Below are 13,301 nucleotides of genomic sequence, written 5' to 3'. Positions count from 1 at the left end.
AATTGTGGAGAAATCAGGAAATTATGAAAACTTTAGAAAATGTTTACTGAGCATGATATAATAAGACTCAGATGAGATGTGAATCAAAATAACACTTTATTTTCGATACCTCAAGTTCACACAGTGGAGAAGTAACATACTCTGCAAGTTGACTATTCACAGTATTCAATTAATAAAAAAAAATATTGGGATCAAGAGTTACAATTGGTTTATTTCAGCGTATGTAGATTAGTACTGCTTGCTTTTAATTGTTTTTTTTTTCATTCAGTAGAGTGGCTATATTTTGTAAAGCAAGGTGTTTCTGCTTTGAGCAGCGACCTTTGAATTACATTCCCAGGATTTTTTTTATATGGAAAGTTTCACTTCCAGGAGCACAAAGACTGGATGGAAACATTAGATTTTAAGTGCTGCAGCATTTCTGAAGGTGACACAATGCCACATTAATGAAAGCATATACAATGGGGCTGAAAGTGAATTTAATTTGAATGATGTTCAGTGTTTTTTAAAAATGTACTGACAGCAACAAAAATAACATAACTTACATATTGGGCAAAGGTCTGGATCTGCAAATGCTCGCAAAAATAATATTCCATTGAATTTTATTGGCTTTTCCTTCAGTGTACTCCCACTGAACTTCAGTGCACCGTGTATTTCACAGTTAATCCACTTGACTTATCAGATGGTTGGCAAGCTGATCGCCCAAAGGCTTAAACTTCCTCTAAGACAAATTGCCAGTGTTTTGAGGGAACTTTTCTTATTTTCGGCTGGTAAGAGCAACCTGTTCAGGGTTCACTCATTTGTGAAGCAAGGTTAAACGAAGTAGCTGAGGGTGCAGTCTTCACTGTACCTGTGTAAGACACTGGTGTCCTGTGTATATAGCCTGAAGTTCTCAAAGAAGGGTAAGCTTTGTTCAAATGATTTACAATTCTATAGGGAGCTGCTGATGGCAATAACCTCTATGCCCTCAGATGGTATTTTATTATTTGTGAGTTATGGGTGATTCTGTGTCAGTGCTACGGCAATGCAGAATCCTCTTGCTCCTAAAAGACTCAATTTGGGAGGTGAGTTCTGCTATAACTAATATTTACTATGAAACAGCTCAGTCAGCACATTTCATTAAACTGTAACAAGGGGTTTGAGAGCAGCTGCATTGAGTGAATTTGGGAGTTTGCTGAATTGAGTTGTTTTTCTAGCAAGGTAAATGAACTGTTGAGCATGGCAGATTTCTGCTGTGTGGCAGATGAGAGCTGCACCATGCTGGGATGAGTCCAGGGAGTAATTGTATCTCAAAGAGGCACAATTCTTTTCCAGTCCCAAGTAGGACCACTCTGTCCTTTGGGATTTGTTATGGCTTTTGAATGTTGTAGGCATGCCCATGCACGCTCAATTTTGCTTTCTTATTTTTATCAAATTTAATATAGCAGTGGTCAGCTTCCTAAAAGCTTATTAGCTAAATGCCCAAATTATTACACACCAACCAGTCTCAATTCCCTGTTTCCCTATTCTGAACGTGTTTCTCTTGAGGATTTCCCTCAAATCAGTATAATACTTCTGAGATGTAAACTGATTTCAGTGATGCAAAAATTTCATCCTGTTTATGTCTTCTTGCCTCCCAACCAACACTGTGCACAGGGTTTGTGGTGTAGACCAGAAAGGTTGCAATTTCCCAATTGATTTTTCAACCAATACTTTTTCAGCCAATAAGGGCCAAACTGTTCCTGTGTTTTCCTCTTTTTTTTTTCCATGATTCTGCTCTGCTACCAACCCTTCCCACCTGAACACCTGCACTGGACTGAAAAATGAGTGAATTTGCTCTTACGTCCATGATCGTTTTTGACAGTGCTAATCAGAGTGACAAAAGTATAATAATGAGGTAAATTGAGTTGTTGGCTATGATGGCACTCCCACACATGTTATCACCTGATCTAGACCCAGAATACAAATTGGTGCTCAGAATTTTACCAACCAAGTGTAATTTTATAGCAAAAGCTATTTTGCTGCTCTGCTTTTAATGAGCAGTTGTTCCTAACTAGCTATTAGTAAGGCTGATTTCTTGTGAAGACAGCACATTTTTCCTCAAAAAAACTTATGTTTTTGGTACAAAATGGCTTCACTGCCAAGTTGGCAATAATTTCTTTTATTTTAATTGAGGTTTTCTCCTTTGGTATAAAAATACTTTTTGTTTTGTTTTGTTTTTTCATTTACACTGTCCAGAAGATTCATCACATGACACATTTGTGAAGTTTATTAATGATTAGTAAATAGCACAATTGGTCACAACTTTAAGTTTCCTCACTTTATTACAGGACATGGAGAAATAACAGTTAATAGGAACACATTCCATTCAGTGTGTGGTGTGAGTTGAACAAGGAGATTTCCTTATTTTGTTTATATAGCTTCTGCCTGAACTATTTAGAGCAGAAGACCACTGACCTTCCTGAAATTTGTATCCTTTGTTTCAAACTGAATGTTAAAGAGTTGGAAATCAAAAATGATCGATGGAATAGCGTTAAGTAATTAACCTGAAGCAGAAGGCAAAGAAAAGAATGATACATTTCAGACTTATTAATCCACTTTTTCTTTTCATTAATTTTCATACAAGCGTTGTGATCAGCACTGTATTTTCAGATGTTTCAAAAGAGAAAAATATGGCTTAGGCATCACGACATTGTCCTGCGTTTATTTTTAATATTAGGATTTTTATATTATTGCACACATTTTTGGATGTGTGTTCCAAGGAATGGAAATAGATGATTGCAGTTACAAGTCTGGCACAGAAGTGTAAAGAATTAGTGCCTCTGGACTGTGATTATTCCACAGAGGTTCTCGCAGACAGTTAGGCCCATTGCAAATTAAGAAATTGCAACACTTGCTGTTAATTCGAAGCACTGCCTTTGTAACCAGTTCAGCCTATGTAGCTGTGGAGTTTCTGTGGAAACGCTTTAACTCCATCTGCACACACTGGAGGGACTTCAGCCAAACGTTTCTTGGATGGCTCAGCAGTGCTGCTGGTGCAGGCGGGACATTCGAGGCAAGCCCAGGCTGTGCTTGCAATGAGCAGTAAGCTGTTCTGGTTATTGCAACTGAACTAACTGCTGCCTTTTTTCTTGTATGAAAAGAATACATTCTGCCAGTTTGGGTTAAATTTGGTTTTACTTCTCACCTCTTCAATGTCTCTAGCATTGGGACTCGTTGCTTCTTGACTAATAATCTCGTTTGAGTTTTGAGTCGTTAACTCAGAGTATCAGCAAATCCTCTATAATAATAATGAAAAAGATCATAAACTGAAGGCTTGCTGTCAAGTCAGTGTTCCAAATTCGTGTGCCAAAGTGCATCATGGATGTCGGATATATTTTGGCATTTTTATTTCCTTGAGTTCTGTCACAGTATGGACAGCTGAGTATTGGTGGTTGTGTTTTATGGCTTTAATCTTGCTCTGTTTTCATCTTCATGCTCTGTGTAGTCTTTCTCACGATCCATCACAACAAGCAAAAAGTTCCAGTCCTGAGGCTAGGATAACAGTTAAGCAGATGCTGCTTTGGTTCAAAATGACAATTCCTTTGAGGCTATTGGGGGATATTACTGCTGGACAGACTGGATACATCCCCTCTACCCCCATCTCATCATGAGATTAAATTCATTGCCCCTGAAATCAGCCACTAAGTGAGAGGAATCTGCAAATGCCTTGCTACAGTTTCATGAATAGCCAATTTTGCATTTTTTAAATGTTAACAATGCTAATGTGTATTTTAAATTGAGGCTTGGGAGCTCAGTGTAGCACTTATATGTCAGCATTGATCCTTTTTTGTAAGGTAAATCATGCAAAGTCCTACAATTTTAAAGGTGGTGGTATAAATTTATTTGATGGAAAAATGGGCACTTTGTCATCTTTGTCATATTATTGAAAAAAAAAATCTGCCATGCAGTTAGGACTTTCTCCATTGCAGCTATTTGCACAGTATTTTATTTATTTATTTATTTATAGTGTAAAAGAAGAAAGAAAGGGAACATTTTGCAGATCCATGAGAGCCAATGCAAAATGAAGCTTTGGGCTTTCTGTCAGTTTATTTTGCCAAACCAGAAAGGACAACTTAGCTTAGAAATAGATGCTACAAGCTGCTTCTGGGAAGAACAGTTCTGCAAATGGGCTGTGGATTGTGGAAGAAGGCAGGCCGTTCTCACTGGTCCTGCTTACTTGCCTATATGGGCTGAGGTGTCATGGTGCAGCACTTGTTCCTTTTCACGTGAATAGAACAGATCAGAGAATTTTACTGATAACTCCTTAGGGCCTCCAACATTTTTTATTTTTTAATATATGCCATTAAGGAAAGCTAAAGATTGTTTAATTTCAATTTAATAGCCATAGATGGGCTTTCTCATTTGTGACGCTTATTTTTTCCATGCCTTGTCACTGGCATTTAAGACAGTCTTTCAATGTTGCCTCCTGATGTAAGGAAGGGTAGGAGACATTTCTTGTGACTATTGTATTAAAGAGGAAGCAGAGTTACTGACTTTTTCTCTTGGGATAGTTTATTACACTGTCTCTCCATTGGCCTTACTACTTGTAACAGTTTTGCCACTGTAGATAGTAATGCTTCATTGACCTGCCACATCACATTTCATTTGAGAGGATGTAGTTTGGTAGAACTTTTGTCAGATTTAATACTGAGCAATGATCCATAGTATTAAATGAAATTAATTTATTATAAATACTATGTCTGCAGCTTTGACTGTGTGTTGTGACACAGTCAGAGGATCTTGTCCTCTCATAGAACGCTCGTCTCCAAACTCTATTCATTTCATTTGCCGTTTGGAGTATGTGTCTTGAAGCATCTTCAAGCTGTAAGTATTCAGCCACTTAAAAATGGTGGAAAAATCCCTCTAGAGTTTGCATTTCAGCTAGGTCAAATTTTGGGAAAACAATGTATGCAGTTGAGATTAAACATGTGGAAATTGCACACTCAAACATCTTTGTAGATATTCCAGGGTATCCTTCTGTAGATGCACGAGCTCCTCTCTTAGCATGTTTTTTAGTTTGATCCCCTCCACAACAAATAGCTTGCTGGTCTGTAATATTTCCTTTCAGTTTAAATGTTTATTCGAACATGCAGGACTGCAAAACTTTCTATCAAGCCAGTCATAATGGAGCTCTTTTTCCATTTTCCCTTTTCCCAGCCTTTCCTTTTCTTATCATGAATTTGCCTTTGGGACAAGACTTCACTGTTCTTTTGATCTGGGTGCACAGCTTGAGACCCCCTCCCTCCTTCTGTCCTTGAATGTGCTCCCCAGGCTCAGCCGGGCAGTGCTGTTATGCTTGTGAGGGACAAGGTAATGCATTGCCTGGGTGGGAGCTGACAGCACTCCGAGAAATATGACAGTACCTCTGCCCTTGATCAGGCTTCCCATTTGAAAGTTTTCATTTTGGTAATTACATCCTTCCCAGATAGTAGTCGTAGTCATTGATCATACTAATATCATTATAACTGATTCCCGTAAGTCACCTTTTAAAGACACTTTCTATAGTTTCTTTCCCCCTATATCTTCTTCCTCTGCAGTCACAGGATAAGACTTTTTCTGTCTATCCTTCATCTGATTGATTAGAAATGCCACATGCTTCCTTTACGTATGGCCTGGTAATATACACATCACATTTCTTCCCTCGGGATCTTAATCACAAGTAATGGCCTTTAGCTTTTCTCATTAGCAAAATGGAAAAGCACCATACCCAATCCATTAGAAATGCAGCATTGTAATATGAGCTTATAGAAAAATGGCTGCATGCCAGCGGACATGGAGTGAGTTTACCTTAAAGGATTTTCAGAAAAAAAATATAAAAAGAAGTCACCCTTTCTGTCTGGCAGGCAAATGTTTTGAGCCATAACTTACCACACCTGTCTGTCAGGCATTTTGCTGTTGCTCCTTAAGTGCTGTTTGGACACCTTAGTCATATAAAAGGCACTTTATGAAGAGGAAATAAGGAAATAGAGGCATTTATATGAACATTAATGTCTTCCCCAGTGTTGGTTCTATGTGAGGGTTATCTTTCTCATATTCCATCTCCTATCAGAATTTGAGGTGGGGAAGAAGTTGGAGAGATTATGTTGTGCTTTGTTTTCCTTTCCTTTTTTTTTTTTTTTTTTTTTTTGAATATTCTGTGAACACAGCAATGAGAATAACTATAACAGCCACCTCATCTTTCAGCCATTTACCTGAGATTACTGCTATACATTTTTTAGCCCTCCTTGAAACTATTCATAATCAGTACACTAAGAGTGAGGACAAGACTGATTAAGAGTTTTTTTACCAATGAAATAGATTGTTTTTCACTTGGCCTGGACTTTATTAGCCCTAAAACAGGAGGGGATCAAAAAAAAAAAAAAAAAAAAGAAAAAAAGGAAAACAAAACAAAACAAAAAAAAGCCATACTGTTTAAATTCTTACCCTGGCATTTGTGCTGTTCTGTTATTCAGAACAGTAAAAGGTTGTTTAAGCACAGATTTGTACAAATTGGTAGTTGTATATAATTTGAATGTATATGAGTTGACTCTGACTCCTTTGGAAAGCCAACACTGAAGGGATTAAAGAAACAACTTTGGAATGCTGCTGTTCTACCAGCACTGAGACACATCTGTTTTATTGGCCCCTTCAAGCATTGTTCATGTGATTCTGGGGAAAATAAGTACTAAGCACACCGATAAAGCTATATTAAATTATGTGTTACGGTGAAAAGGTGTTTACTTTTTCTTAAAAAAACAAAAAACCTCAGGTTGCCTACGACTTCAGTTGCTATACAGAGTAGATTCAGAGCTGAAGCATCAAGTGATTGCTTCATTTGTGTCTCATCAGCTGTGCTGATCACATTTTCTCAACAAAATTAAGCATCTCAGTACCAGGAAATGGAAAAATAGTACATGGAAATAGCGTGAAAGACAAGCAGTTCTTAAAGATGATATATATTCTGAAGGGACCTCTTCAAGGCACCTTCAGGGGGGAATTAGTAGTTATATGACAAAACAAGAAGGTTTAAGATAAAGTGAGATAACTCTGCATTTTGACTGATCAGGCATTTTTTCCCTTCTTTCAGTTTTCATTTTCTTCTTTTTTAAAAAACTTTTTTGTATTTCTCTCCCCCCCTCCTTTCTTTCTTTGTCATTTGGATGAAACAGTGACAAACTTGAAGAGGTTCTGTATAACTTTTACCTCAAAATAAGTTTAGGAGTTCAACAGTATAAGTAACTCATTCCATTGCAGACAAGCTCATGACATGGCCATGCAATGTGGTTCAGCCCACTTAGCCAGCACCCTGTTAATAGGCAGTGTTTCTGCTTTGATTATGCAGTTCCAGAGCTGGTGGTGCAGATGTTTCAGGGATCCTCCCACAACTGTTAATTAGGAGACTTGAGGACAGCCTCTGTAATACTCTGACACTGTCACATTGTATCAGTAGAGCATTGACATTAATTTTAAGGGGACATTTATCCCAGGATAATTTCAGAGTTTTGTGGATAATGGGAAAATGAAACCCTCGCAAAATGCAGCCACCTTTCACAGCTCTGCCATCTAAGGGAGCTAACGACAGTGTAAATATATTTAAAGGTTTGAACAGACAAATTCATAGGCTAACGAGAAACCCTGTTTTGTTCTGCATGATTTTTAAGCATAGTACCTTAGATGTGCTGAAGTTGCCATCAGCCCTTAAAGGTTAAAATTCTGTATTTTTCCCATCCTGAGCAATTGTGACCATGGCTCATACTTTTGACTAAGTTACAGACAGAAGAGGAGCTAGCTGAGTAACATTCAGGATTTCCAGTTTGTGGGAAATTCATTTTACAAAATTTGGTTTCGTTCTGATTCATCTTCTAAAACCTCAAAACAGAAAGATTCTCCCACGTACCAGAAATTCCAAGCAAAAATTAAATTTTGGAAACAATGACTCATGGTGTTTGCAACACAAAATATACTCCCCAAGATCCTGACAGCTGCCAACTGGTATAAACATCCCTCTTGGTTACTGTCCTGCTGCAGCTCAGCTTTCAGGCAGCAGCTGCAGAACACAGCCAGGATTTTGTGTTCCAGAGCAGCCTTACCATGTCTGATGATTTGGGCTGGCTTCCAGATCTCTTGATGAGGTGCCTTACAGGTCTGCTCACTTAGGAAGAGATGAGTCCTAGTGGGCATGTGACTGACAAGTTGGAAAAGACTAAAAGTGTTGCTTTGGGCAGGTAACATGGTGGGATTTCCTGGAAGAAAAGCAGGACACCAGCTCAAAGCCTGCTCAGGGACTGCTGGTTCCCAGGTGTGCAGGAGGAGACAAAAATCTTTCAGAGCTTCACTCAAGTTCCAGGTAGAATTGAGCTCCTGGGGCTTGCAGACTCCATGCTAAGCCATCCCAATACCATGTTGAGCATCTTGGAACGCCTGAGTGCATGTTTGGCAGGAGATTTGGCTAAACACACCTAGTAGGAGCATGCTTTTGCTTGCGTGCTAAGGAGTGAGGGCCCAGCATATCCCAGAGAGGACAGGGAATGCATTTCACGCTGCCTAACCCTGGTATTTCATGTCCACCATAAATACATGAAGGCTGGCTTTTAAGGTATCCCTGCTGCCACAGTTAGCTGCCAGTGTGAGCCCCAAAAGAAAACACATGCTATACTTGCAAGGTATTTTGTATTCATTGGATTGGCAAATTTCTAAATACATAATGCAGACAGCTGTTTTCTATGAAGCTTTGAGATGATTTCTTGTTTTTTTTTTACAGCCAGTGATACCCTTCATTACAGTTTTTCAAAATATTTTAGATTGTAGGGATCTTCTAGAAACAAAGTAATACTGTATTTCAACTTCTTTTAAGAATAGCCAAGGTGTAGTTTGATGGTGCAGTGCTATTATCTTACTACTATGCTTCTATCAGGCAATAGTTGAAGAAATTAGTCTTGTTTCCAGGAAACTGGAAAATTAGAAATACTGAATTTTTAATATTAATTAGAAATACTAATACAGGTACCTTTTTTGTGTGTGTTTTTACTATTTTTTTTTTCTTTGCTATGGACAATTGATCCCCTCTTAAGCCTAATCTGAAAGAGCAAATGGAAGGTGTGTGTGATTAATGAACAACTATAGTTTAATAAGTCTAAGCAGTTCTCATTTTGTTTTATTAACAGATTCATCCATACTATGTGGATGTTTGCAGACTCCTCTTTAGCTCCTCAAATTCATGAAGATGTAATAGCCTCTGGAAGATACGTTTACCTCTAAAAAGCAATTATTTGTTCATATAAATGGATGTGTTATTAATAATAGCTTAACATGCTCATGTGTTGAGACTTTCACTGACACGGTTATTTATTTACTTGGGTTGAAAATATAATATGCAGATCAGGCTTCCTTGTTCTTGCTAGCAGCCATTCATCAAGGATTAATTGATGGAATTGCATTCCGATGGAAATTCATAGAGATTTCTAGCCATTGGGGTGTATAGAGAATTTCTGTTTCAGAAGAAGCAGCTATAATTCTGCTGCATCACACCTTTATCTTTCAGTATACAGAACGTGAAAAAAAAAGAACGAATGTGACAGAATCTCTATGATTACTGACCCTGAGTGCCCAAGACTGGTGCAGTATATTCGTTTGTTATGATATAGTCACTGTACCCTGTTTTTATATAGGGTGCTGCAGTCAAGACAGTGTAATAAATCATGCTCTAACCCACGCTAGAAAACTTACCCAGAGATCTCATAATGTACATTGACAGAATAGATACATAGAGGGTATTAGGAAAAATTTAAAAATGCTCATTTTCTAGATAAATGGTTAAGAATTGAAAAAATTGAAGAATCATGAACTGAAAGTGCAATACCAGAGTTTTTCTCCTTTTTAAGCACAGGAGTATTTTTGCTCTCTTGCAAATGTATCCATCAGACCCATTAGATACTAGCAATTACGCAAAAAAGCAGTTTTTGCATTTTGAAGCTATTCATATGTGCAGTCACATATGGAGAGTTCTATGCAGTCCCCTTAGATCTTTTCTTACAGAGGAGACTGGCACAAGGACAAGAAGAATGAAAGTATCACAGAACTAGGTACACTGACAGTGACTACCAGCATTGCTGTCTATCTGAGGCTGTGTTCAGTAGCCACAACATGTGAACAACTTCTTATAAAGAAATTATCCTAAAAGGAATTTCACTTGCCTTTAGTGAAAGATATCAAATTGGGAACTTAATTTGCACATTCTGATGGTTTTACTTCCATTTTCTATCTTTTCAGACACTAGTGAGATATCTGAATACAATCTGGGATTTTCACTAGCTTTCATTCTAATACCAGCCGTCAGACTCTCAAATCTGCTTAGGATGAATGTGCTGATTTTTGGTTTATCTGCTTCTGTAGACATTCCTGGATTGCTCTTTGCGTTACCTACATTTTCTGCAAACGTAGTATTTTGTATGCTAGTACACAGCTGTATGCAGTGATCTGACTGTTCTCACATTTGTTTACTCTAAATAGTTTTTATCTGATTAATCCTGATTACTCTGCTTTAGTAGCAGGCCTGAATTCAGAAATAAAAGAAAAGACCATTAACTGTGGGGGGTTTAGCTTATCTGCTCCTTTCTTCAATACCTTTGCATTACTCTGATTTCCAAAGGTAGGGATTTGTGAAGGATACTTAGAACTCCTGAAGAGAAAAAGAGATTAGTTTGTAAATATAGTTCTTGAAGTTATTATTCTCTCTACCTTCATTTAACTTGCTCCGAGAATTAGGTAACATCTCATTAGGAAGGTTGAAAGCGAAGTGATAGCCAGTGTTCCTAAATACATTCGTATTACTGAGCAGCAGGGAAGGAAGGTTAAATCTTGTAAAGATTTTTATTCTCTGCCTGAACAATGAGTGCAGTGGCCCAGTGATGAGATTCTGTTGAATGACAGTGCTATTCTTGATAGGACTTTGGTAATTGTGTGGTAAAATAGCATTAAATTTTAGGCCAGGCTTATAATTATTAGCAAAAATATTGTAATATATGCAAAATCTCCATAGCTTTTATTCTCATACTCTTTAATTGGGAAAAAACTAAGATTAATAACAGCCATTGAATAATTACAGGATTGAGCTGGAAGATGAGAATGCTTCTGGGTAGCAAAAGATATTTGAAGTTTAAAGTAAAAACCGTGGCTGCTGGATATTGTATTTCATTGAGCCGCTACCGGCACTGATGAAGTGGATGGTCTTTTTCCTGAGTTTCTGCATCTCCCTGCTGGACTGTGGGATAAGAGGACACAGCAGGACAGTGTTCCTTTCTGCTGGAGAAGAGGGTATTTTCAAATGAGAAGGTGGAACTAGGGACAAAAAAAAATACAGCTGTTTTATTCTATGTTTCATTAAAGTTATAACCACCTCCCAGGGATCTGTGAGAGATGCAGTTTTTCTTTGCGGGGAAAGAGATTTAAAAGTGAGAGGGCAGGTTTCCTTCATGGGGAAAAAAATAAAAAATAAAAGTGGTAAAAATAAATCCAGCCAACAGTCTCATTTTCTTCAGTTTTCCAGCAATGCAAATGTTTTCACATAATTCTGTTAGTGATGCAGTGTCTAGACTTCTCAGATGGTTTAAAAAAATAAAATAAAATAAAATAGAAAAACACATACAAACAAATCCTGGCAGTAATTCTCAGAATCCTAAAAGCTAAGTCATTATCACTGTACTGTAGCCCATGCAGTGATATGGAACCACAAATAATCACCAAAGACCAGTTTCTGGAATCCCTGCTCATTTCAGACACATGGGTTAGCATTTACTCACATAAGAAGACCCATTTAATCTCTCCACAGCAGGCTGCTGTGGGGGCAAATGCTCACCAGCAGAAACTGGTATAGGGATTCTGCAGTTTGTCTCTAACCTTGGCTGAAAAGGCTCTGTGCCTTTTCAGGAGCACATGGGTCAATGAAATCAGGAAAGCAATTTTTGATTCTTGAAACAGATAGATAGATGTTTCTAGAAAAACAAAGCAAACAGCAGAAAGCAGCATTTTCACATGGATTTTGTAAAGCCTTTTCTTCTATGCTTATTGCTTGCTCATTTCTCCTTGTGCTTAATGAGCATATTAATCCTGAGTAAGCATTGCTCTCAGTTTCAGAATCTACTACAAACCTGCATGTTAACGTCGCATTTTGTGAATTCTGATTTTCTTTGTTCCAGGAGACATGTTTAGCGTTGATCAGTTTATCCACTGTTGCCACTCTGTAATATCTCACAATACTCACAGTGGTCAAGAGAGTTAGCATACAGTTAGTAGCCTTCTTGCAATCACAGCTGTGCTATTTCACAGGCAACTAGGCTTACACACAGAGTTGTACTTTAGGGTGGTTTCTTATGTTACTGCTAAAGGTGACCTTCAGAATTTAAACTGTGCGTCTCCAAATTCTTCGGGGGGTATAAATGAAGTCCTGCAATAGTCACTCTTTCAGGCACTGTTTCAGTTGAAGCTCAGCAATTAATGGCTAGCATAAGATGCATTTGCAATGTATCTCACTTGCTAGCATTTATCAGACTCTTTGCTAGCTTGGGCCCAAGAAAGGCTGGCTGTGACAAAGTGGGCATTATCTGCACCTAACTCTTGATATAAATTGCAAATTCCCTGCATGTCACTCAATTCCACCTTTGATGGGAGAAACCGTTGTCCTTCCTCAGTATGCTCCCTTGCTCTGCCGGGTGCAGGTAACTGCTTAATCCTTGTTTTTTCTTCTCTTTTGCTACCTTTATGTGTTTAGTGTTTTCTGCAGGCTCAAAAAGCCTTGCTGGAGCCAGGCAGGGATACCACGCTCTTTTCAGATCAGTAAGAACTGATGTTGCCCTCTGAATTAATAATGATCCTTCCCACAATTTCATTTTGTCCTTTCATCCCGCCTCATCTGTTACCTCTCTTCATTTAACTCCTTGTGGTTGTGCAGGTTAATAGCTAAAAGGAGAACAACTGTATCACTGCTTTCTTATTTTCTACCTATGTATTTTTTCACACAAAGAATTTCAAGGAGGTAAAAACAAAAATCTCATTAGAACAAGGTGTGAGCAGAATTTCTGATGTAGCATATGGGCTAAACTGGTGCCTGATAAGTGCGATCTGAGTGAAGCAGCGAGGTACTGCAAAGCATCATTGCACTATAATACTGTGCATCTTCAGTGCAGAGAACGTGGGCTGTGTGGGAACTGTTGAGTCACAGCCTGAACCACTGATTGATCACCTGGAAAAAGGTCTGAGTCAGCCATGGGAGCACAGGTGAAGGCGATTCAGCTGTGTGACCCTCTTAG

General features: G+C 38.2%; 1 protein-coding gene across 12 annotated transcripts in view; it reads left to right on the top strand.

Annotated features, from left to right (window-relative positions):
• RBMS3 (RNA binding motif single stranded interacting protein 3) overlaps positions 1-13,301 on the top strand; it is a 697,193-nt gene that overhangs the window by 667,099 nt on the left and 16,793 nt on the right. The window contains exon 15 of one of the 12 annotated variants that reach the window (XM_090142524.1): positions 9,162-13,245. The exons of the other annotated variants lie outside the window; for them this stretch is intronic. Within the exon in view, the coding sequence (XP_089998650.1) occupies positions 9,162-9,218 (57 nt within the window). The 3' untranslated portion in view covers positions 9,219-13,245. Of the gene's footprint in view, positions 1-9,161; positions 13,246-13,301 lie in introns of those variants that run through there. 12 annotated transcript variants of the gene reach the window in all.

The sequence above is a fragment of the Phasianus colchicus genome, chromosome 6 (genome assembly GCF_987193195.1).
Source record: "Phasianus colchicus chromosome 6, bPhaCol1.hap1.1, whole genome shotgun sequence".
Classification (NCBI taxonomy): Eukaryota; Metazoa; Chordata; class Aves; order Galliformes; family Phasianidae; genus Phasianus; species Phasianus colchicus.
This window is presented reverse-complemented; position numbering and strand designations above follow the sequence as displayed.